The sequence below is a fragment of the Anser brachyrhynchus genome, assembly GCF_964034855.1.
Source record: "Anser brachyrhynchus genome assembly, chromosome: 26".
NCBI classification, from domain to species: Eukaryota; Metazoa; Chordata; class Aves; order Anseriformes; family Anatidae; genus Anser; species Anser brachyrhynchus.
The window spans coordinates 4,155,437-4,181,999 of NC_137719.1; the positions used below are offsets into that span (position 1 = coordinate 4,155,437).

General features: G+C 41.3%; 1 protein-coding gene and 1 long non-coding RNA gene across 7 annotated transcripts in view; one reads left to right on the plus strand and one right to left on the minus strand.

The window, feature by feature from the left end:
- EBF2 (EBF transcription factor 2) overlaps positions 1–12,541 on the plus strand; it is a 152,727-nt gene extending 140,186 nt beyond the window's left edge. For 2 of the 6 annotated variants that reach the window (XM_080568650.1, XM_080568651.1), the window contains exon 17: positions 4,919–5,509. In XM_080568650.1, the coding sequence (XP_080424776.1) occupies positions 4,919–5,061 (143 nt within the window). In that variant the 3' untranslated portion in view covers positions 5,062–5,509. Of the gene's footprint in view, positions 1–210; positions 2,729–4,918; positions 5,510–8,173 lie in introns of those variants that run through there. The other 4 variants (XM_080568652.1, XM_080568655.1, XM_080568654.1 and 1 more) reach the window with 4 other exon arrangements.
- The window catches only part of LOC308183099, a 70,097-nt gene that overhangs the window by 1,882 nt on the left and 41,652 nt on the right, over positions 1–26,563 (minus strand). Inside the window, exons 17-28 of the long non-coding RNA XR_013942258.1 lie at positions 25,236–25,444; positions 22,093–22,279; positions 19,059–19,144; positions 17,558–17,809; positions 16,245–16,430; positions 15,524–15,631; positions 14,353–14,513; positions 8,416–10,788; positions 7,887–8,002; positions 7,319–7,393; positions 6,544–6,712; positions 4,329–5,019 (exon numbers count right to left, since the gene is read on the minus strand). This is a non-coding gene — a long non-coding RNA (uncharacterized lncRNA). The remainder of the gene's footprint in view (positions 1–4,328; positions 5,020–6,543; positions 6,713–7,318; positions 7,394–7,886; positions 8,003–8,415; positions 10,789–14,352; positions 14,514–15,523; positions 15,632–16,244; positions 16,431–17,557; positions 17,810–19,058; positions 19,145–22,092; positions 22,280–25,235; positions 25,445–26,563) is intronic.

The following is a 26,563-nucleotide window of genomic DNA, read 5'->3' on the forward strand; positions in this document are numbered from 1 at the left end:
AGGGACTTGTAAAACCAATGTCTGCCCTGCAGAGTTAATAGACAGCTCTGTACACAACGGCCAACGTCTTGAAACCTGCTGCAAGGTTTAGGCTCATACAGGGAATTAAGCCCTATAGTACATTTACAGCCTTTTTAAAGGTGATCTGCAAAACAAATGTGAGTATTAAGATAAGAATGGAAACCTGTACTAAATTCTTTCTTTTAACAGGCTGTGGGGGGGCATGCGGCACATAAATACACTCCAAGTCTCCATAAAAAAAAAACAACTTTATAGGGCCTGAGAAGTCATCTGGCTCCTTCAGACTTCACTAGAGATACCATAGAGAAAACAACTTTGGGAATTCAGCCATGCCAAGAGCCAGTGGTAATTCTAAAATGAGTCCTACAAACCACACCTGTTGATCTGGGTGCATTATAAATCCTTAGCTAGGCCACAGGGACTTACATAAACTGTGATTATTTTATATAATAAGGAAATTTTAGGTGTGTTGAACAAAAATAATTACACTTTAAAAATCTAACTTACAGAATTCTGCTATATATGTGAAACAGCTTATTCCCCTGCCCCAATTTTGTGCCTCTCAAAGATCATCTCCTTTCCCCAGTAATGAAACATATTAATATATCCATGTAAATGCACAAGCATCGTATTAATAGGGAACACAATTTCTCTCCTACTCTGATTAAAGGAGAAGAGTAGAAGGATTTGAAGCAATTTTTTAAATCTATACATATAGAAAGCTTTGTTGGCCCAACAGCTGTGACTATTTAGCTACACCATTTAGAGATGGGTTTGTCTCTGTTAATGATGTATGATCATGGTCTCTAAAGTGTTGTCATCACTACCTGGCCTGCAGTTAACTTTAATTCCTTGAGTTCTTCATATCAGCTAAAGCAGGAATGTATTGATTTCACTGTACTTTTTTTAAAAATAATTTTAAAAAGCACGTAGTGAGATTTTAGGTGTTTTAGGGAACTAGTCCAAGGTTATGTGATTTTAAACAGATTTAGTTAAACATTTAACTAGGAAGGCCCGTCAACTCAAGAGTAGTTTGCTTGTTTAGCTTAAGCCAGTTGGACAGTGCTCTATAATCCAAAGACAAATCACTCAGGAGTTGTTGCGCGTTCAGAGTAGATTTAAATCTGATTTAAATTTAAACTTGTGTAACTGCCATGCTGAGGAGGGCAATTTTTTAAGAAATTACCCAAGGCAGTGCTAACTGCAGATCAGCTCAGTGAAAAAATCACTTTGGGAAGACTGTTTCTGGGAGACAGAAATAGGGCAGGATAAGAAAAACATTGACTTTTTATTTAGTTAATACTTTTCCTTAACCTACCATGTCTGTCCTGTCTGCCTAAGCCTGTGCTTAGCAAGAGTTTGTTATTCTTCCTTAACCCTCTTATAAACAGGTGAAGTACTGGAGTCCTTTGGTGCTGTTCATGCCAGTTAGTGTTTACAAAATATTTTATCCAATCTATAAATTGGTAATAAATTCTAGAAATGGAAATTTAATATCAAGTATAACATAAAATCTCAAAGATAAAAACCCAGGACTCTCATGTATGCATTTCTTTTACTGACAAAAGCCCACTATATCCCCTCCTTTGCAGGAAATCTCCTTGTATATCAACACTGTGATAAATAAATACAGTAATATAGCTACAACTGTCATTTAAATAAGCTTTCGGCAGACACCGCACCTAGTACAATGAGACTTGTCAGTCAGGCAGCAACAACAAACAGCAGCTGTGACTCACCGCACAGACAGTAGTTGAACACGTCTGCCCAAGGTCCATTATGCCAGATCTTCATTGCTATTTAACTATTTCAGCCATAGATGTAAATTTTTTCCAACTGAAATATTTAAATTGATGCAAGCTGGGGAGCACATGCTTTGGAAAGGATCCAGATCCACGCAGCCTGATATCCAAATTAACGTTCCCACAGTGTTGACAGACAGATGTGGCCAGAAAGTCAACAGGAGGGTCCCAAAGAGGCTTCTTGAATGGACTTACTGTGCTGCAGCAATGGGAGACTGTTAATCTCCATTGCTATGCCATCACCCTATGTTATATAAGCTAAGAATAGGTGTGCTGGTAATGTAATATTTATTTTTATTTTATTTTTAATATAGGAATCAGCAAAAGCACAGCTCAAGCAGTAAGTATATAAGCAGGCTCCATCCCAAAGCACATCATACAAGGGTTTTGGTATTGCCTCTCAATTTCCCTACCCATAATTCGTGGAAAACATCTCCCCAACAGGGATTTTTTTGAACTTTAGTGTAATGTGTGCAATGTTGAACTTTGGCTACATCTATTGTTCAAGGGCAAAAGTTTCCTAGTAATACAGTCTCCATCCTACTTATTGCATCCTGTTGCCATGATATTATCAGAAATATTACCAGCACCACAGGGCATGCCACTCTACTTACAAGGAGCAACAAAAATCTTGGATATAGCTTTTGTGTACGTTAACCACAGCCATGTTTAAGCTTGGATCAAAACTAGCTTAAACAGGAGGAGCTCTACAAGCTTCATCCTCAGATTAGCATTCTTATTATTCCTGGCCGTTTATAGAGTTTACAGTGCTCGTGGTATTTATTTTACAAAAATCTTTTTGAAAAAAAAAAAAAAACAAAAAAAAACAGTCTTGGCCATACTTAAAGCTTCTGGAGACAATAGGCCAGCTTGTAAAAAAATATATTGTAAGTCAAAAGTATTAGCTAAGCATGGAACATGCATATCGACTGGCTTTCAGCTTTGGGCTGCACAACACAGCCAAGACATGTGGACTACCCTCAGATAACCCCATCCTGTGCCATGTGTTCTCGCTTACCTCTTTCACCTGCCATCTGCTATACATTCTGACAGCGTAACAGGACATGATAGGTAGAGAACAAGCAGCAATCCATACTGGACACCACTCAGTTCTATATGCTCTCCAAATTGAGAGCAGGTGATCTTGATCAGAACAATTGTTTGCTCCATTCACGTCATATGTCAAGGGAGTTTAAAAAAGGCACTGGGAAGATATAATGTGACGTGACGCAACGCGGCATGATAAGTACACAAATGCCTAATCAACTCATCTCAGATGGAAGGCAGCTGATGGGGAAAAGTAAGCAAATTGGAAACTGCTGGAACAGCATGGACCGCTGACTGCCCAGATTACCCTTGGCCAGCTCAGCACATCTCAACATAAAAATGCAAGCTCAGTTACAAGGAATAGCAGGCAAGCCCCAGAAGGTCAGATGTTCCATTAACCACCAGGATCCTGGCCAATCCAAAAGGTACTGAAGTCTGATATGCTTAGGAACAGCCTTAATTTAGCAGTGGGGACATCTGCACTATTCCCTAAGGAAATACAGGTATTTGAGTTAAAGACCCTAATTGCTCATATCTTGTCTTGACAAAGTTAGAGGTGTCAACAGCACAGGGAAGTCAGGTCCACTTGCATTAAAAGGCTGTACAAACTGGTAGAGAATAGCTAGATAGAATAGAATAGAATAATATACCCATGATGTCAATATATACAGAAAATATCTATCTGTCATCTGATTAAATTTGATATATAGGAAGGATCAAGTACATTTTTCTCCCCAGTTTATTGGCAGAGATGTATGGTGCACAGATTGCCTCTAAACAAAGAAAACCTTAAGAGATATTTACATTCCTTGTTAACACTTAGCTAAAAAATCCCTCCTGTTTCTATTATTTACTTATCTTTCATTTGATGGGATGTTAATTTTCGTATCTCATCATATGTCACAAACTTACTCAAGTGAGACAAGAGCTCCATTTTTCATGGGAGACCATAAAAATCTGCACCTATTTTATTTATGGAAAGACATATTCAGGCCTATTATATGTCACACACAAAAAAAAAAAAAAAAAGAGGACCATGGGTAAGATTTAATGCTGATTTCTCCTTCACAGGCAAAAACTTAGCCACTTTCTAGTCCATCTTGAAACATATGTAACTGCAGAGGGGCTACACATTCCTGTGCTCTTTAATAATTAAGCTAATGCATATCACTTTGCAAACACATATTTTGATTTTTAAGGCTGTTCCTAATTAAATGGAACTAAATTAAAATAAGTGTTCGGGCAGCCTTTTGTACATGTACAACTTAGCACAATGCAGAGATCTGTAACTACTGCAGTATAACTCAATAGCTGAGGCTGAGTTAGCTTCTCCATCTCTAGCTGGCAAAAGCTTTGTCTATATTTTTAAAAAAACACATTAAAAACATAAAATATGGTTTAACCTGCTTATCTTCTAAAGCAGAAAAAAAAAACCCTACTTATTTAAAGATATTTTACTTGCCTGTGCAATCATCTCCTTGCATGTGGCTGAATGCAAATCTTCCATCCAGACACAGATTTTTGCTAAAAGAAAAAAAAAAAAGTTAATTTCTTATGGAGGAAAATATAAAAAGAAAAAACAAGTATTTCATTATTACTTTTTAGTATCTTAGCTGGAACTATCCTCCCAGGTCCTTCACAGATGCTACAGTTTATTTCACTTACAGTCTGCTGTAAAGGATGGTGGTGCCCATCATCCAAGCCACTGATGTTTTCTGCTTAAGTGAGTCAGCTGTTTTCCTCTGGAAGTCTTTTCTTTTTTCTAGCCTTTTCAGCTGATTACTCCGTCGTAAAACGGTGCATTGTTTTACAAACTTCTCCCTGGTCTTAATATTAGAAATGAAACTACACATTTGCTGGTTGTAGCCATGATGGGAGTCAAAGATCTCAGTAAGGTGAAGCCTGCACCTAGCAGCTGCATCTTTTATGAGCTCAAACTGAATGACACGGCCGCTAGCTCTGGTACCAGCAGCTCGGTGGCTTGCCATGTACAAACCTACCTTTATGTACAGGACAGCTCATGCACAGAGATGTTTCTGGCATTGCAGGACAGGAACAGCCGTTTAAGATGCTCATCACAGCAGCACTGCAGCGCTTCGTTCACCTCGTCAGTGAGCTGCAGAACCGCAAGATTTGGGTTTGCTGGGAGCTTAGTGGCAAGAGAGGAAACCTGAGTCAAACACCCAAATGAGAGGGCAACACACAATGACTGAAAATGCTCAACACCCACCTAAAAAGCACAGCCTGTAAAACAGGGCATAATGTAGACCCCAACAAAGCAGCTGAGATATTCAAAGAGCTAGATCAGGGTGTGCACACGTGTAGGTGCGTACGTTAACGCAGCACCAAGCCCCTTTCCAGTTCTTCCCAAAGGCCTGTGTGAATTGCATGCCGAGTTCTTTCCACGACAAAGGAAGACAGCATTTTCAGGAGCCACTCGTATACACTAGGCTTATGATCATTATTAATTACACCCATTAAAGGTGCCTATCACCATAGCATCTGGGTACTATCCATGTTTGATTATTTATTTATAAAAAAATTCTCCAACCTTGTGACAATTTTAATCAAGTGTTTCAGTTGATAATTGCAAGCTGTCAAGGTTAATACAATAAGGCTCATCTCTAATTCTTTTTCCATTTCCCTCCAAGAAAAAAAAAAAACAACCCTCTGGGATAATGACTGTGGTTTCTATATTCCCAACTCATCAGGGAGTGTCCTGCATTGAACCACCTTTATTGAAAAGTTACATCGATTCAATATATAGTAATACAGGCAAAAATAATTACAGCTTTGCTAGCAGTGTAAGACCTTAATCCAAACCTCACAAACATTCAATAAAAAGCGATACAGGCTGGGAATAGGCTTTTGACAGTGCAGCCCCAAAGGGGAGTGGAGGTGGGGGTGGAAATGGACAGATAAGGTACGCAAAAAGAGAAGCACAGAGTGAGGCTGTTTACATGAGCTGTGGAAAAAAAAAAAGTGAGAATTCCTCAACTTGTTCTTTGTTGCAGAAAGGGGTGAAGCTGCAACATTGGGATGAAACACCAGGGAAGCGATGAGGCTTTTTGCCTCTTTTTGCCTTTTAAGCATCATCTCTTTAACTACACAGTGAAAATATACTTGTCCCTCAATTTAAGGAACTTCTCATAATGCTGCATCTACAAGTAGTCTTAAAATATTTTTAAGAGAAATGGAAGAAACTCAGATTTGGTCTTTGATCTGCTGGAAAGTTTTCCTTGATGAAGAGAATGAAAATAATATTGATAAGAGTAGTATCTGAAAAAGCTTTTATGCCAGTATGACCAATGCCCCTTGGGAACAGAGTTTAAACTACGCTGACAGCAGACCCTGCACGTCTCACATTAAGCCATGTCAGCTCTACCAGGGTCTGCTGCCTCTCCGCCCAGACAGCCTAAAAGCCACGGACAGGGGCTGTCTCTGGCTGTGCCAGGAGAACAGATTACCCCCGTATGGACCGACCAGGTACAGGCTGTGTAAGTGCTCCTTCATTTGCTTCAGGCAAAAGACCCAGCCAGGATACCTCAGACAAACAATTTAAATTCTTTGAGCTAACTTGGATGATTTTGCCTGGAGCAGATTAGGAAGTGCTCATGCAGCCTGCTCCACTGGGAAACCTGCGGGATGGCCGGGAGCAGCTGAGGGCACTTACCTCTTCTGCAGCCCAGCGGAGTCTGGACGAGGGCATCAATCCAAGACTTAAATCAGACTTTCTGTTCTGGAGGGCTGAAAGGCGGGCATGTGGTTAACGCACAGGGAGAGGGTTCTCCAGGCTGGTGGCACACCACCGACCCTCGAGGAAATGAAGGTCATTCTTCAATCTTGGGAGTGAGGAAGAGGAAAGGATCAGCCTTTGCAGTGCTACAGGAAACCTCTCTTCCTCTAATGTGCACGCTGTCACCTCTCTCCTCCCTGCCCCCTCCTCCCCCCAAACAGGGATACAAAGATTTACTTCCCTTATTTAGGGTGATGTAATTGCCTGCTTGAAAAATCTCTGTTTGAAAAATACTAGCAAATTCCCAGGCAATTACAATGGTAGAAATTTGACTTGACTATTCAGTTTCACTTTCTTTTTCAACTATCTGCCAAAATTGGCAGGAAATTTTAGCCCTAGTCACTTACAAAATATGAAAATATTTATTTTCCTATTGTGTTAACTCATAGACCATATCCACAGTTGTTTAAAATCAACAGCGCTCCAATAAAAGAGTCATGTTAGCTGAGGATCTTGCCCTGAGCATTTTTTAAACACTATGAACATAAGGGTGAAATAAATTCTCAGAGGATAGGGCTTTAAACACATGAATAATCCCACAAATTTCAGTGAACGTAAATCTTTGCAGGATTAGGACTTTGCACTACACTGAGGCCCCTTTGAAAATGTGACTCACTCATTTGTTATATAAATACATATAAACTTAACTTACCCCTCAAAACCTCTGGGAGCAGCACCAGTTCCAGGCAGCTTCAAATGTTGCTGTTGTCAGTTATGAAGCATATAGCTGCAATTAAAGGCACCGGGAGTGACTAATAAATAATTTACATAAGCCCAGTGTTCTGGGACTGTGCCAGGTAAGACTACAGTCATTCAGACATATGGGCTAAACCAAGCGAGAAAGAGAGGCTGGTCCACTGTTTCCACTGGAAGTAAATGAGCAAACCCCAGTTCTGGTCGTTCTCCAGGGAATCGGCACGTGTAGTTCTGGGGCTGGGTCCCAGAAGCAGCTCAGGGGCCAGTTCCCATTTGCTTTCCCATCGTCCTTCCTCACTCACAACACAACCTTGCAGGTTGAGTGGGGAACAGAGGAGCCTCCTTGATCCTGATTTTTAAAGAGTGATTTTGGCTCTTCAACTTGAGAAAGCATCAGAAGGCTGACATTTTGGGGACAGCCCTAAGCAATGGCCAGCTCTGAGAAGTCTCAGGACAACCACCCCAAGATCATTAGGCATTTCTGAAAATTCATGTGCTAAGACTTGAGCTAATCTACTACCTACCTCTTTTAGCCACTTAAAAACCACACTGGCCCTGGCCTTTCGGTGAATTGATGATGAAATAACACATTGGCCATTTTCTGGGATCACTGTCAGTCTTGCAGAGTTAGTTCTTCTCACTAAGCATAAAAACATTAGAAGAAACTGAAGGTCTTTTAATGTAGTAGGTTAACCTGCAAATACAGCCCCTGCTGCAATGCGAGACTGCACACAGAAGGGTGAAGGGCTCAAATAGAGTTTGTTCCATAAAAATATGCCAGCATTTCATCTTTGTCAATTTTCTTTTTCAGCCATGACTGGTCTTGTCGTTCCCCCGATGTAAGGAAGAGGCAGCTTTGCTCCTCTCCCTCTTCCCTTTTTTCCTCTTTTTTTTCATTTTTCTTTTACAGCACAAAACTACTTATTGTGATGGACCACTAAAAAGAAAAAACATAGCACTACAAGCTCTTTTTTGGGGGAAAGCCAGGCCCATGAAAAAAAAAAAAGGAACATTTTTTATGGATTGGACAAGATAGAAGGCTGCATCTTTTACCTGTTTCATATTTCTGACACAACCACATCAACTCCTAAAACATTGTGAATGAAGAATCAGCCAAGAGCCAGGATGACCAACAGTTGGCAGAACGGAATCAGAAATGCAAAGTCTTTCTTGAAAGACATGAAACCTTCCTAAGATTTGTAAAATATTAAAAGGAAAAAGAAATTGGCAAAATGATTCAAGCTCGATATTTTGGATACAATTTGTTTTACTTTGTAGGGGTAAAAAGTTGAAGTTTCTATTTTCTATGGAGCCTTTCAGATATCGATTTAGTTTATGCAGAAAAAAATTCAACAAAACAGGGTACCAGCATGAAAGAATTTCTAGGACAAACTGACACGAATGATGGAACTTTGGTGTATGTGTGTATTTGCTTATAGTTTAACCTCTTTAAAAATGTAAGATGTTTTACAATTATTTAAATAAATAAACTTGTAACTTATTGTATGTAGAGGTAGAAATTAAACCTTTTTTGGATTTTTTCCTCCAGTTGTACAATGAAGAAAAATGATGCAAAAATGTAGTGACAAGTTCAATATATATTATTACCGCTGCAGTTGCTCCTCACTTCTTCCCTCTTAGTGAATTCATGTGCAAGGATTTGTAGGATTCTTTCTGATTAACAAACTCATCAGAAACTTTTATACGCATTGTGGTATACAGGACACTAATTCATGTATAAATTTTCATCCTCCTCATCTTTCCCCTCTTCCATTTTTTTCTTTCAATTAAGATATTCAGGTACTAGGATTGTCTGGTGAGTTTCAAAGACCCTACTGGCAAATGAGCGGCACTTGGGGATTTGGACGAATCAGATTTTTCTTGCGGTAGTGAGTTTATTTTATACATTCAGTGTATGAATTGGGAGGGAAAGGGCTCTCTGACATTGTTTTTCCATGTAGTTAGAACACCTTACGTTCAGTTATACTTCATAGTAAGGGTGCATTTATAAAGGGTAAATATGTATTTGAATAATTTATGCACTTTTATCCTGAGTCAATAAAAATGGTAAGTATTTTCCATTTATATACTAAAGTTTATAGAAGTAATTGTTTTGAATTTTTCTGCATTTTCGTGTAAGAAAAAAATGAGTTCTCCTTTGCTTCTCCTCTCCTGAAATTGGAAGGTGAGAAGGCAACAAAACCAATCACTAGTTATCTGAGCAAACAAGAGAACTTGGTATTGATCAAAGAACTCAATTTTGTTGGAAAGCCATTTTTTGAGGAAAAAAAAAAAAAGTCAGCTATGCTACTCCCCACTAAAATATATAATAACAATATCTGCACAAATAGTTGTTCCTATGATGACATCTTTCTGCTGATAGATAAACCCTTAGTGTATGGCCCCTGAAACCGCCTTGTCCATTTGCCCAGTACTTTTACTGATGTGTGAGTAAAATGGGATTCTTGGTGATCCAAGAATATATGGTAGGTGATGTTCAATTCAGTACTGGACTCGGGATGGAGAACAACTGTGACAACCTACACGGTTGAGGTAATTTGGAGCCCATTTGGAGCTAATTTGGATTAGTAACAGACTAGGAAGTCAGTATCTAGAGCCAGGGTTCAAATCCAGCTGCAACAGTTAGTGACTAGGGCCTGGTGTTGTGTGCGGTATGACTTCATTATGGACCCTCACTGCATGGACAGGCTTCTGGCATAGGACTGCATTCTGCAAATGTGTAAAAATCATTCCTGTGAATAACCCAGTGCAGGAAAGCTGACTCCCTGTGACCAGCCTTCCGAGTCAAACTGTGAGAGAATAGGGCCTCCTTGGAGCTCGATTCTCATGCTGTAGCACAGAGCTCAGCTAATGAGAAATGTACTTGGTACACACGAATATTGACAGGCTGTTTCTTAACCAGAATGTAGCGCAGGAAAGAAGCCAGTGGAGTGCAAAGCCAATGACACTGGCCTACTCCTGCCATTCCTAGAGGTGATGTGCTTGTTGGAAGCAGCTCTGTACTACTCCTGGCTGTGCCGTGACGCTTCAGTAGGGGATTCCTTAGGTACTTTTTCAATGGAGTTGAATTCCTTTTTCAAATGTGAAGGGGGGGGGGGGGGGGTTACTGCCTTCTAAAACTCAAGGCTCAGTTTATCTGCAAAAGCGGCAATTAAAAGCCACTTTCAAAAGAGATTAGGTGAGAACAATGTGTTTTTAAGAAGCATGAATATAGTTAGTTGGAGTCTTGCGGTCAGGTTAGTAAAAAGTGTCTCATTCCAGAAATAAACTCCATGAAATAAAATAACTCACCACTGTTATGGACATTCCTTGACACTGCAGGCTCTCTGCATGCCCTTCATGCCATCAGGGAAGCAGCAGTCACTGGCAGTCAGCAAAGCAAGCAACATTAAAGCCAAGTGCTCCCTGGAATATGAAAGAATCATATGTGTTAAGATGTCCGGAGTTGTACCACAGTACAGCCCTACATTCACCTTTGATAGCACAGTAGGGTGTACTAGCTAACCTGATAACTGCTATTCAGAACAAGAAAAATGAATTGCAGACATCCATGGGTACCAATATCCCAGCACAGCTAAACATGGGAGGTCAAAATTCATGGCTGGATTTCTGCAACCATACAGGGAAAAAAATACAACAGCTTAAGGCTTAGTAAGAGTTGGGGTTAAGAATTGCATCATTTCCTAGCTTTCCAAAAAGTGTCTTCATCAGATTAATTTCTAATATATCATCTCCCTCCCTCCATGTTCAGTACATGCAACTCAAAAACCTCCAAAGCATAAAGGTGTTGGATTTTTTTCCCCTGCCCCTCTCTGAACGGGCTGTGTTCTAATTTTATCATTGCTGCTTATACTCAAAACTCCAAGCCCAGCAAATATTCCAGATAGGAATTTCCAGACCACAGGCAGAAGAGCAGCAGCTCGCTATGACTCCTCACATTTTTTAACAAATAAGTTTTTCACTACAGAATTTCAGTCAGAAAGGTTCCCAATGAAAAACAGAGACATTTCAAGGAAAGTGAGCTATTCTGTTAATTCCCCACCCTTCTTTTTTTAGTATTGCCTAGTCAGTGTATGGACCTAAAAAGAGATAACTGAAATCTCAGGAAGATTCAGAAAAAAAAAAAAAAGTTGGCTAAAAAAATAAAAGGTTGTGAAATTCTCAACGTTCCTTTCACATTTCAGTTACTATTTTATTGGCTCCGTCCAGTTGCACGTGTGGGAGAGCTGTCAGTCCAAATAAAAAATAAAAAAAGAGAAAAAGAAGACCTCCCTAGAAAGCTACTTCAGGTACTTACAGGAAGAGAAACAAACGTAGCTGCCTAAGTGGGTGTAGACAAGGGAAAATGACTCGTTCGGGTTTGATTTGAGCCAAACAAATGGAAAAAAAGGAAACATAGGAATGATGTAGAACATGAATTTTGCTCATGCATGCAAATCCTCGTACTGCAGACAAGTGTAGAAGTTACTGGTAGCTTTACAAAGAGAAAAGGTGTGTAAATAAATGCAATCAAAAATCCTTGAACGTGAAAAGAGGACTTTGGCAGTGGCAAGACACCCAACAAAAAGGAAAAGTAATGTAAAAAATTTCTGTGTAAGGATTTTTTCAATGTAATAAGCAAACCTGTCCTCTTTTAGTTATTGCTATTTACTATTCCCCAACAGCTTTCCTTTTGTCACTAGGAAGATGAAAGTGTTGCAATAGGTAATTACAGATTTTATCATAATTTGGAAAGAGTACATTTTATTTCATTATTTATCTTGGTATAGTATCTTACTCTCCCTATTTCTTTGCACACTTCCAATATGCATGGTTTTTAAAGACCGTTTCCTCCCTTCTGTAAATTAAGGCCTCATTTCTCCCCACTGTATAGTTTTTGGGTTTGTTTGGGGTTGGCTGGTCGTTTTTGTTTGGTTTGGTTGGTTTGTTTTGTTTTGTTATTTTTGTTTGTTTTTGTTTTGTTTTGTTTTGCTTTGTCAGTTATATACGGTATGAAGTTGCTATGCACAGAGCTTTTGTAAAGATAGCTTTTTTTGTTTACTGTTTTTAATGGTCCTACTTATGGAAGAATATCTTGTTTGTAAAATGAATATGTCTACTTCAGTTTTAAACTTTAAATTATCCTAACAAAAAAATAAAATTTTTGTACTGTAAACAAGGGGGGGGAATTATCTTAATTTCAGAGTACTCCAATGTGCTTTTTTCTTTATTTTTTCTCATCCCCATGAGTCACTCAAGGCACTGTTACAGCAACGACTCCTTAAGAAAATGTGAATTACACGCTGGGTGACAGGTTCCACATCAAGCCTCCATGCCTGTCTGTAAGATCTCCCCCCAGCATTTGGGAGAGTGAAAGCTGGGTTATACCAGGCACACCAAGGCAGTAATGGTCCCCTCTGACCTCCTCCTTATTACAGCTAATTTACAAAGCAGGCAGCGCCTTTGTGAGAATTTCATCCATTTTGGGGTGGGAAGGAACCAAAATGTAGAGTAGATGTCATTTCTTTTTCAGAAACCTTCCCTTTCTACTAGTACTTACAGTTAGTCAAAGCATGAATCAAAAGCCAAAGCCTGGAGTGACGGAGAGGGGCCTTTCTGGGCCTGCCCGGGGAACTGAATTTGTGTTTTGGGCCTTGGGCCTCCTTTAGCCAGGTCTTCACGGACACCTCTGAGCCACGACGCTGTGCTGCAACGATGAGTCCCACTGCCACCCACAAACTAAACTAAACCACCATCTCCACAACAGCAAAACAAACAACAAAACCATCAAGGATCAGTTAGATTGTCGTGCTGAAGCTATTTTAATATCAATATCTCGCCCAGTTCGTAAAAACACGTGGTGAAACAATTTTTCTTGGTCTCCATTAAGACAAATACAGGCTAGAAATCTACCACCTTCTTAAATCGTAATTCACTAAGCTGAACTCAAGATCAGATTGTTCAGTCTTCCTTTGTAAGACTGTTGCCATGTAAGCAGAAAGAATTCAATGGCATGTGCCCCGTTTTCCAAAGGCAAGTTACTTGGCTAGCCTTTACCTTGTCCAGCGTCCTGAAGGACCGCGTGCTCCTGGCAGCAGTGATGAACCAAAACTCGCCTACGCTGCCACCAAAAGCACAGCCAGACTTCGCCTAGGAGCAGACAAATACAGCCAGGCGTGCCCCTGCTGCACAAAAGCCCTCTAGAAAGCCAGATTGGCTCCCACTCTCCTCTTCCTTTACAGGTCTCTTCTAGATGGCTGTTTTGTCAGAACTTGAATTTCACTTTAATAAATGGTGAAACAATAGCCACTCTCTCAACCACTTACGCAGGGCAGCTAGGGAATTGCCAGACCAGTTAAAATATTTATCTCAGTGACAACACACAGCTGTTGAGGTGCAAAGATCTGAAGCTTTAATCGCACCGGGTTATTTAAGTAGGAATGTCTCATTAACTCTGCTTGCAGAACTGGATTAAACAGACAGCTGGTGGCCAGAGGAGAGGGTGCAGACAGAGCAGCCATGACAGAGACAACATTGAGCAAACATCAGTGTAGATAAGGGGATGCAGGAAACCCAACACTTCTCCCTCCCAAAGTGGAAGGCACCAAAACGCTGTCTCGTGGAGGCAACATAAGGAGGTTGGGGCAGGGAAACCGTATCTGCTGGCCTGCTTCCGCTGTGGTTGTGCGAAGGAATCTCCTGTTTACAACACTAACAGAAAAAGGCACGGGAATGGCAAAACACAGGCCTGTCCATTGCCAGTGCCTCTTCCTGTGGTGGCAGGTGGACGGAGCATGCTATTTGCTTATTAGTCTGTGAGCTTTATGGCACGCCTACCTGGGGACACATCCCAGCTCATTTTTGTCCATGGTCTCAAACTCAATCCAGTGTAGCTGCCACTACTCATGTTTGAATTGAAGTTATTAAGTCTGTCTCTGTAATGAGAAGGTGTAATCTCGACACCATAAAAATCAGTGGGTTCAAACCTACCATATTTAATCCCAGATCAAGGCTCTAATTAACGTGATTCTGGTCAGAAATGGCGAAATCTCTTCCCTGGAAAAACACATCTTTTGTTTCAAAGAGATCACATCTTCTCTTGCAGTTTAAGTTTAAACGATGTCACAGCAGAACACTTTCCTCTTACTGAGCTGAAACAAATCAAAACATGCATGTTTAGATTTTCTTTATCCTCCTATCCATTTATTTTAACAGAGCTGTTCTTTTCAATAGAAAAACCGACTCACCCAAAGGCGTGCCAGCCGATGCCATGAGTTTGCCTCCTCACTGAAATAACTAACTAAATAAAGCTGCCTTTTTTTTCAGTATTTAAGGTGAGAAAAAACTACCCAGAAGATGACAGCTACAACACGTCAACCCCAAAACGGAGCAGGGAAAATAACTAATTACTTTCCACGCATCAGGAAAGAGTTGATCTTAGCCCCAGCACCGATCCCCCATTTAGCTCCTGGGCTTCATACCAAATACCAGTTTATAAAGGAGCTTCTACACGCAGTGTTTGCTGTTGTATGTATGCAGTTCACTGCGTAACTTTTGTCTATTTTCTAATTGTCAACCTTCCTTAGTACTTGAGGAATAGTGAAAAGGGAGGGGAGAGTGGAGTGGGCGAATAAATAGCTAGCACAAGCCAGAGAGATTGTCTATCGGTAATAATAGCATCTCTCCCTGTTTACAAGCTGAAAACTTGGCAAGACATGGGCCAGATCCTCAGCTATCATAAACCTCAGTGAGTGGAGGTGCACCAATTTATGCCATCTATAGAGCTGGCCATATAATTACTTTCCCCTCTGGCCTGCAAACCAGAAGCACAGCTACAAAATAAATGAAAAAAAATACAAGCATTGGATTTCTTTTATGTTCCTGTTCATCCTAGCACAGCACCCAAAAGTGCACACATCACTTTCATTACTTACACTACAGTGGTGTGCGAGGGTTCAAAATCCATCCCCACCATGGAGGGCGATATATAAACAAGTAATGAAAACACTTCCTGACCCAAAGAAGTTACCATCAATTTTCAGGTTAACACACTGCTTGGATTAGGAGCTGGAAAGCACAGGAGGTGGGACAAGAGAAATGAATGACTTTAAATATAAAGGTGACTTTAAATATCAGCTGTGTTGCCAGTTCTCATGCTTACAGTTTTTTTCCAGTTTTGAAGGTCTTTTGCAAATGTCTAACTTCCAGAGGCAGAGGAACCTGAGCTCCTTAAGTAACTCTCTGGCCTGCTAATTTACAGAGGAAGATCCTGAAAAACACAATTCAGCTTTTCAGAAAGGCACCTACGAGTAAGAATAAAATTAACCACAATTGTAAAGTCATGATTTTCTAGGAGATGACTCCTAATTTCTGGGATTAATAGAGCCTACGGTATACAGAAATATTTCCAGTAGCAAGTAGGCTTTTGAGAGTGCTTCAAATCCATTCTGAGAACGCCACTAATCTTGATGAGAAATTCAAGCACCCCTACTTTTCTCAGGAATGTTTAGTTTAAGTGGCTGCAGCAATGCACTGCAACAGACTGCTGGTGCTGCAGGATTCAGATGTAGAAGGAGTTATCTCAACACTTCACTGAGATCGCAGGAACTTGATTGAAATTTACCAGCAGGGTCCCTATGACACTGCAATTGCTGTAGTCATTTCTTTGTCTTTAAAATGCCATATAATTGCTAATGTAATTAGTGATGTATACAGAGGGGGCCTGTGCAATTACCAAGTCCTAAGATCAAGTAATTAATGTTCTGTCAACAAAACTGCAACTGTTTCATTAACAACTGTCTGGATCTGAAAACAGATCAACTCAGAACGTTACCCACTTGGCTGAGTTTTGCAATAGCAGCGAATTCAAACCCAAAACGTACCAGCCCAGATCAGCTAGGATTATGGCATCCTCCCCCTAGCACTGCCACTCATTTCTCCTCCCACTAAGAGTCCTTCACACTGCCCACAGAGATAGGTAGTCTTTGTAGTCTGCTTCCATGCTGCCAGCTGAGGTTGCCAGTTCTATGAATCTTGAGGATTAAACGCTTGAAAAGGGTTTCAAGGACCTGTAAAATTTTATTAAACATTGTGGAACTTTTTTTTTTTCTTTTTTTTTTTTTTTTCTGGTAATGCTTCCAATTCTGCAGTCCTTTGAATTTGCTTCATATTGCCAAACATTTCTCTACCACCATGGACACTTATCTCCTAGAGTAAAAGTAGGAGCTGGGTGTCACCTTGACTTGATTTGTCATTCTTCCTTTACACAGTTGGTATGCTCTGCAGAGAGGAAACAAAGCTATGCCTTGTCTTTTCCTTACAGCTACTTTCCTTTTGACACGTCCCATCCCCTCAAGTGTTAACCAAAGCACTTGTGTGTCTCTCACTTACCTCCCCATTTCAATGCTCATACCAAGAGTGGTCATACCACTGGTTTTCACCAGTGAAACCCAGACATTCAAAGGCTAGCAGGAGCTGTACTGGTCCATGACTCAGGCCTGTGCAGTGCAATCTTGAGCACCATCTACTGGTCCTTTATCTCCCAGTTTGCTGCTTAGAGAGGGATTAAAGGTCCTCTTCTCCCAGAACACAACACGGACTCAACATCCTCGTGCACCACGATGCGCTTCAAGCGTAAAATATGGGAATGGCCCCTGCAGCTTACATACACCACTTGCTGAGCAATGGGCTTTAACACCAGCACTGCCTTCAACCCTCAGATGAGTTCTGCACTTCACAGCCTCCTAATTCACCAGATGATGAGGTTTCTATCATTACTGTACCTGGCAGCCAGCTTCAAAGTCAGGCCTGCTCTCCCTGAATGCGTTTTCCCTGCCACAGAATTGCACAGTGTACGGTTAACAAGCTAAGTGGTACACAAAAGCTGTGGTGGTAGAATGGAATTAAGCAGCAGAAGCAAGAGGGATCAGTGAGGATTTCCGGTGAGATTTGAAACACAAACAAGCATGAGGAACTCTAAAAGTACACAATTTTTCCTCCCGCTCTGTGCGTGTCATTTTATTACAGGGTAATTAAAGAACACTTTAAAATTGTGATTAATAGGCTTTTCAGCTTCAGAGAAATCAAATCTTTGATGTCAGTTTCTTAAACATTCAGTTTACTTTGCCACTGAGGAATGCAAATAAATAAGGCATGGCAAGAGAAGGGTTTTTTTTCTTCCTTTCATTTTACTTACTATAAGAAAGTTTTCCTTTCTTCCTTCTTTCCTTCTCTCCTTCTTTCCTTCCTTCCCTCCTTCCTCCAATGAACCTGTCTGGGATCTGTACACAGGTGGGGGATGGCTGGGTTGCTTTCCTCTGCCTCTATTCCCACTGCCTGCTGCAGCCTGCAGTTTGAATCATGGACTAGGGAGTCTGCAGCATCTTCAGTACACTTTTCCTGCCCTATCCATGTCATCCTTCTTTATCTGCAGGCCTGCCGAGATCCCCTGAATTGAAAGAGAAGAAGAATTTCAGTCTTGAGGGGTCTTGTCTGTAGATCTATGCAGACCACCAAGAGGTTAGCCTCTGTACATTGCCAAACCCAAGAACTTTGCCTTGTAGACTTGTCTTGCCCTGCTCACTGGGAGAAGCGGGTGTCAGCTCGTACATGCTGCTGGACAGGAGGGCACAGGGTCTTCAGATAAAAGGCTGCAATTAGGAGGAGCCACCTTTTCAGAGATACGCTATTCCCTTTCATCCCAACATCTCTTTTATCCCAGTGGCTCAGCCACGAGGTTGAGATTAACCTGAAAACACAGCACACTTCAACAAGGCAACATTCTCTGGGCTCGGGACAGACCTCGGTTCTAGGACAGAAAGGGGCAGTACACAGTGTAACCTAAGGATGCAACGCAATCAGGAGTGGAGACAAAGGGCCACAGCCTTGTCTCACACGTGCCAGCTGCCCAGCACCTCAAAAACTCCAACATGCCGACCTGCACAAGAGCAGAGCTGCACATGGCTCAAACAGCAGCTGATACTCACACCCAACCGGTGTACAAGGCGCTGAACAACTAAATCGTAGCCCTGTGCCAAGCTTTGCAGTGGCTGCCTCTGTGCCATCTGACCATACGGTTTTAAGGTTCCCTTTTCGAGAAAGCTCCAACCCAGCAGCAACGTTTCTCATTTTCTCTTAATTTTAGTTTTCAAAGGAGGTGAAGGTAGCAAATGCAGAGGGTGCAGATCCCGAGCCAACACCAGGTGGCTTCACAGCCCGTTCCCTGGGGATAAGGAACTTCTCCGGACATCACCGAGGGAACGAGCTGCTTGCTCCCTTTCTCTGTAGCAACACTAGCACATCTCAGATGCACGAAGCTTAGTTTGCTGCTTAGTTTGAGCCACTGATTAAGCAATGCCCCTCTAGAGTGGCTGTTTTTATTTCACAGAACTGTTTTTAACCGTGGCTGAATTTACACATGACAGACTTGAGGAAGAAATCAGTTCCAACGGCCCCTATTTGCCCGTAAGATCTGGACTCCATAACCACACAGCACAGCCCTCGGTAGCTGGTATCGCACACCTTTTGTCTGAAAGATTCTGGAGGTGCCCATTCCTGTAGCAGTATTTTCAGCCCACTGGCAGCCTATATGGACAATAGTTTTTCTTAAAGAGTAATTGTTACCTTTTCTTTTCCCCCTTTCTTCACTCAGCCTTTCCCTTTACATCCATAACTACGGCTCTGTCTGATGAACATACCTGACCAGAGATCGCTGACACGCCAACACCTGAATGCCTTCGAGGATCTTGCCCCCAAGCGATTTGCCTAAAGCCCATTCGGATGTCTGTGGGACAAGCAGAGACTTAAACCCATGCCCTAGAAGTGACAGAGGTACTTAAGAAAAGAAATAAAATTAAAAAGGCAGGTCTCCAAGTTTGAGCTGAATGTCTGAATCCATTATGCACACACACAAGCACCACTCTCTTTAAATATTCTTGAAACATTACTGGTAGTGATTTTCTTCCTGGTGATGTTTACTCTTTCCTCGAATCCTGCCTGACACACCCCCTTCCTCCCAAATATTTGTAACCTGTCACACCTATATGCAGATTAAAATTATGGATGCTTTTCATTCAATTGCTCTTGGAAGAAAAAGGCGGGGGGAGGACTGGGGGAAAAAAGAGAGCCAGGTTTAATACTCTACAGTAGCACAAACCTCTTGGGCATAAAACATCGTTCAGGTAGACACATCTGGTGAAATGCATCACATCAAATTAGTATCAAGGGTATTGAGATTCTAAGACGACTGGCAGACAATTCCCCTTCTAATGTACTGCTTTTTAGATTGTTGAAGAAACTTGAATCCCAAATCTCCTGTGAAATGAGTGATACTAAACATGCCTGCTCAAATACTGAAAGTGAAGATCAAAGACGCAGTGTCCAAATTGGCTTTGCAAACAAAGCAAGCCCGGAGATCCCCAAGAGAACGTGGTGCTAATTTTATCAGATCTCCTTGACTTCTTCCTCCCAACAGTTTGTCATTTAAGAAAAATAATAACAAGAATGCATTTCTCTTTATCTGTCCGGAGCCTTGTTGTAAGACAAACAAATTCATTCCCTTTTAAATATATGCTCTGCAAGTCACCTAATAGTCTTAATCTGGTTTAAATGAAAAAAGAGCCTTTCACGCCCTGAAAGATACCTACATTGAGTCCCCCAACCACACAGACACAAACACACACGGCCATGAATATTTCAATACAGCTCGGCCTTTCAGATCAATACTGGCAACTCTCAAGTTCTATTGATTTTTTCAGAGGTTTGGCTCACAAGGGTGATAAAATATTTCTCAAGTTATGAAACCTGAGTTAAGGAGCTTTTGCTGACACTTCAGCATTTACTAGACACATCTCTCTCCCTCCGTCTCGATTTATGACTAAGCAATAAGTCTTGGCAAGGCGGGCAATATCATCCCATAGGGCCCACTTAAGGTCAAAAAGAGAAGTCAGGATAATAGGACAGCCCTTAAGGTCCCTAAACTTCTGTTTTCTGAGGTAATCACTTCTTCTTTTCCACATGCCCTCAAAGTCCTTATTCCAACATTCATTAGGCAGTGAGTGAAATTCCCTTTCAGTGCACCTCTGTAAGCTGTCAAAAAGAAAGGGACACTAAAGCAGACACCAAATAAAGCAACTCCCTGCTGAGGCAAGGAAGCTAATCGTCTCCATATGGAAAGGAAATATACTTAATTATGTATTTATGCATGTCATTGCAGGCTTATATCTTGTTTCACTTTCATCCACAATGATCCAAACCTATTTAAATATAATGAGTAAACATTTCTGTTTTTACAATAACATAAGCAAATGGTTTCTCAGCGTTTCCCAACCATTTCCTCGCAGAACAAGGCAATTCAGTGTAGTTGTTATTATTTGTACTGAAGCAGCACCTAGGGAAGCTAGTCCTGGACCATGACTCCATTGTGCTGAGGTGTTTATAAGCACAAAAACCAGAAGGCAATCACTGGCCCCAAAGAGTTTACAATCAAACTGAAAAGCATCTTCAGTTAAGAGGTGGAATCTGTGGATTCCAGTTCCAATATTCCTATTATTCCCTCGCAAAGTGGGTACCTCTGCACAATAAAGAATTAAAGTTTGGGCCTGGTGGATAGCATATGGGCTAACATACGAGCAATTTGGGGACCAAGGCTCTGTGCTGACCCCTGCCATGGGACCTGTTGCATACAACAGGCTGATAATGCTCCCTGCTCACGTACCTCAGTTTCCCTTTCTCCTCTTTGTGCTGTCCCATCTGCTTACAGTGTAGATTCCTGGGTGTAGGGCTTGGCTACACCAGGTCCAGACAAAGGCCTGATCTCAAGGAGAGTAGAATATACACAAGCCATAAATCTTACATCAGAGTCTACCCAGGCAACATTAACCTACTTAAAAAATAATAAACACATTTCAAGTATTAGAACTCTGCTGCTGAAATCAAAAGCACCACCTATTGCTGGATGTGTTTGAGGGCAGGCTGATTAGCGGTGGACGCACAAATCAGTTTGCATGCACACATGCACAGATGAGAGCCAAGGCTTAATTCAGTTCCCCTCTTTGTTCTGATCCTTGTTAATCGTTCTACACCTATCACGACACCTATCACTGAAGCATCACAAGGCATTTTTGTAAAAAGATGAGTACTTATCATTCCTTGTGAACTGATAGCAGCAGAAGGAATAAAAACGAGGTTAACTGACTTGACCCACGTAAGTGATCCAGTCCACAGCAGCTCTATTGATTCCCCATTGCCTTCTCCATCTTCCCCTCCATTTTGTATCAGCGCCTTTGTTTGCAGGAATTAGGATTCATCTGTCATCACTTGAAATTTAAAGACCTTTCTCTTGGAACAACCTCATTAAGCAGGACAAGTCCTACAGACTCTCATTACACACCAGTGCCATCTCCTTCGGAGGACACATATCGGTGTTTACCACGTACAATAGGCAGGGCGTTGCACAAAATGCTCTCATTACCTTCAAATGGGCGATCTGAAATCTCCGCGTTGCACGTTAAGAGATATTAGCAGGATGGTAATTACTGGCTAGTAGACACAGAAGCCATATTACTTCATCCATGACCCATTTTGCAGCAGTTGAAAATCTTTGTGGACCAGGACGTTGCTGTGCTGTGGGGCTGAGAGCGAAGGACCAGATGCCGGTCCTGGCCCTCCAGCAGCAGCACGCCTGCTGAGACCCAATCCTCAAGGCTCAGTTCCACCTTTCTTATTACTTACCCCGCTTCGGGACCCTTAGGAATTCGGAAGACTTCCATCAACCACAGCAGGCCTCTGGTCTCAGTTTCCTTAGGTGAAATAATTTCAGCTGCACACAACTGTCCTCTGCCACGAATACCAGGAGAAGCCAAGGCAGCAGCACTCCGACGTGCGTCCGACCTCTCCCCTAGAGCAAATACTCTGCTCCCTGTGAGGACACAAGCGTATCTTCAAAGCCTCACTGAACAAATAAAGCAATGCAATGATCAGCCATTTATTTATTTTTTAAAAGTCCTTCCTATTGTTGCTTTACACTTTTTTTTTTTTTTTTTTTCCCCAGCTGCAGCAATATGATGGCATGATGGCTTGAAGGACTTTACTACCACAGCCCCTAAATCCCCTCCCTGATCAGTATGCTGCATGGCTCCTCCATTTAATATGTATTCTCACTTTTGGTGCATTGCCCCCAAGACTTAGCATTTTATATTTTTCTGCATTAAAACAGCATTCTCCATTTATTGGTCTCAGAGTCAAGCCCTTCTAATGGAGGTAGCAGTACTCCTTGCTCAGTACATCCTCTGCTTTTGGAAAAAATAAGCTAAAATTTATACAGTTCTCATACATACACAAGATAATACTGGGAAGAGAAATTCTCAAGAACACCTACATAACTTCAAATCTCAAGAACACCTACATAACTTCAAATCTTAAAGCATGTAAATACCTTTGAAATATCATGCCTGTGAAGCCTTAATTCAGAAGTACTAAGCAAATAGTTATTATGATACATCATACTTCAGGGAAAAAAAAATAAAAATCAAGATAATTATTTATCCTAAGACACAGTTTAGTAACTTAACTTCTGGCCTCCTCCCTGAAATTATCAGTAAATCTTTTCTGATATATAAAAAAAGTAAATTAATTAATCTTGTTCCTGATATTAAGTTGCTTTTGGTAGTTCAGGAGTATAATAATATCTCTGCTTCTTTGTTTAAAACAATATATATATATATATATTTATTCAGTAGCATCAAGAAGCCTTGAGGCCTTTGAGACCAGGGACACAGTGTGCTAACCACCGTCCACCATGTGGCAGGAGTCTGTCCCAGCCACCTGTGTGTGACAGAGGAGGTTTGAGGGGGAACAAGAGTGCAAAGGAAAGAACTGGCCAGATTCACAGGCTCAGTGGCCAAGGCCAGGTGGAAGCCACAAGAGCCATTCTCGGAGCTGCAGCCTGCAATGTAAAAAGGTAACACAAGGAACAGCAGCATTTTACTTCCAAAGTGATTCACACAAACAGAGGATTTATGTACCTAGCAAAGACCCACTGATAGTTGTACTCCTCTGGTCTACGTATGACCTCCAGAAATTGTCTGAATTGCATTTAGATATAGCAGTGCACCTAGGAAAGCTCATTTGGGAGACCCTTCCTTGCAGTCACAGAGAGCTTGGCACGCAAGTCCAACTCTTCCAAGCTCCATTTCTCTGCCTGCTGTGATAGTCTTCAAGACTTTCAGGCAGTAGGAGGCAAAAAGAAACCCACTTTATTTCATTTCTTCAAGCAAAACCCATCTTTTCCCCCTTGCCTGGCTAAGAGGATTCATTATTCCCTACATTTAAGCGCATTTCAAGTAGGTTCAGCAGCCCAGCTCAGTGCAAGTAAGGGGAGCTCTGTAGCTGCATCCCAGCTTGCCACTTCAGACACGTAACACAAGCACACGCCGCCCAATCCAGACCCTCTGCCTCCCATGGCAGCAATACCTTTGAAGAATTCCAAGTTAGTTAAAGCCTACCTCAAAAGCCCATGTTGGCCATCTCTAATCAAATTACACTTTCCAAGCTGTTCACTTACAAAACCTCCTGAAATGGTTTCTAATATTTTTCCCACAACTGGTGTTAAACCGTAATTGCTTGCTGTATCTTTTTGCCCCTCTTGAATAATGGGTGTTAGATTTGCCACTTCATAGTCCTTGGGAATGTGACCTGTCATTATAAAGCTTCTAAAAATATCAGTTAACACTTCACAATTTTCTCTCCTTTATTTCCTTTAACAGCCACGGATGTACCCTCCCTGGACCAGATACCTGATCTGCCTTTGAGCGTAAAACCTTTCAGCAATAATTTTTGCAGTCATTTGCACACTAACACCTTTAATGTGCCTGGGAATAGAAAGTCAGGTCTTTAACTGATGTAAACTGGCATCACTCCACTGATTTAAACAGTTACCTCAGTTTACACCAGTTGAGGAGTTTGGTAACAATTTCTATACTTTTACATCATTTAAAAGCCCAAACAAACTAATTTATCATTATTTAAAAGAAAAGACGGATGTAATTAACTCGAGTACTTCACAGGAGACCAAATCATACAGTACGAACAGTTGTTACGAAACAACAGATAGCCGCTCTAACTCAAGAATGCCTTTCAGGACATCTCTGAGTTGAGGTCTAGCTGTAACGACCATTACAGGTAATTATCTCCCTGAACTGGGCCCTCACTTCATACACTCAGGGTCTCATCTTCTAATGGGCCAAGAAAACCCATTTCCAGCGGCAGCTATAGGGGAGCAGGGTGTGCACAAGTAAGCTTTTCACCAGCAGCAGCCGAGGAATCTGTACAGGTCTGTACATATTTTCAGCAGTGGCTGGCACTCTGCTTCCTACCTCTAAATCCTTGAAGCACAACACTGTTTATAGGGCTATAACACATATAACTCTGTCGCTCTAGCCAGCAGTCTCTTTGTAGACTTCGCCTCTGACATCCCAAGCCACACCGTCCGACTACAATATTTAGAAGCACATTTCTTGACCAGGGATTGCCTAAGCTCTTTTAAAAAAGGATGGCAGGCATAAGCAATCCTAGACTTACATTCCTCCTTCCTAGCACGGCCCCCAAGTGGTGCTAGTGCAGCCTCATCTCTTAGTTTAAGCACAGGAATCATACCAACACTCTCGTACAATAAGCCCAAATCTCAAGAGGAAGGGAGGAAGGAGCGAGAGAGTCGGCTATATTCAGCATTGTTGCTAAAACTCCACAGTAGGTTGACCCCATGGCCTTTTCCAACAATCTTTAATACCCAGTGTTACATGATTCCTAACGGCACTTTTTTGGCGCTGGACAGGGCAGAGGTCAAGGTCTGGAATGTCACCAGGGCTGCTACTTACTGAGTAAAGACAATTAGACGATTGTCTAGACAACTGAGCTTTGTGCTGTGTGTGATAAGCATGCAATCAACTCTCTGAGGTGATATAAACAAGCTGCCTCGGCGCTGAATTTTCCTTTTCAGCCTCCTCCTTCCTTTTCTGGGGATCTCCTGTATTCTTCCTCTGTATGTGCTGGTCTCTGCAGCTCTCCTTCTCTGCATCTGGAGGCCCTGGTAGTAGAAACAAGACAGCTGAGGATATTACAGTTGCAGAACACAGAAAACACTTCAGCCGCTGAGACAAAGAGCTAGCTACTGTAATTCTCTAAGCTTAGGGTTTGGTGATTTTATAGATATTATGTATATTATAACATTATTTATTCAAAATAATCAGTAACAGGATAGATTAAGAATTCCTTACCCTAAACTAAAAGACATCTTGGGCTGACACACGTCTAAGAACTGTGGATTCAACCACTTAAGAGAAAGGAACTGAAACTGCATTCATGGAGTTCAGAAAAGTACATTAGGGCATCAAGTTATTGCATTTTAAAAAATAACAAACCAAACAAAAACGTACAGCCAAGCCATTATCCTCTAACGTCTCCAGAAAAATTCTTGGTCAAATACATTTAAGGTGACCTAAACTCCATGTATGACTTGTTGGAGGTAATAAAAAAAGTGCCCATTTCTGGCCAAAAATCCATGCAGAAGATAAATAAGTTTCCAAAAGCATCTTTAGAACAGAAATAAAGAAAGGAGAATGGAGAATTTATTCATGGTCCCATGCTGTAAAAATCTGTGTCTGGCCTTCCGATGCCACGCAGTCGTGTTGCATTCAGATTTAAAGGTAAGTTTTATTTTTAAATGACTTTGTTTGCCAAAATATATCTGGGGTTAGTTTTTGAAATGCTTCCAATATTACCATGGTTTATTTTACTGCAAAACACTGATAATGACACCTTACAGTCCTGTAACACCTCTGTTTCAATGATCCTAAACCATTTTTTTTGTGGCCCTAGTTCACCAAACAATGTAATCACAGAATTAAAACCCCATTGACTCCAGTGGAATGTGCTCAAGTGCTTTGCTGAACTGGGGACTAAACTATTAAAATTTACATGCCTTTAAGGCAGAAATTATCTACCCTGTTTCACAGATGAGAGGAAAATGAGGCTTGCAGAGAAACTCAGACTTACACACTGTGATTCCAGATAGGCCCAGCTCAAACAGAGGGATGCACAAGAATCCCAAACCCACAGGCTAGAGGCAGACCCTGTTTTCAAGAATTTTATATTTTCATCCCTGTGCCACAGAAACCAGACTTGCAGGCATGAGAAGAAACAAAAG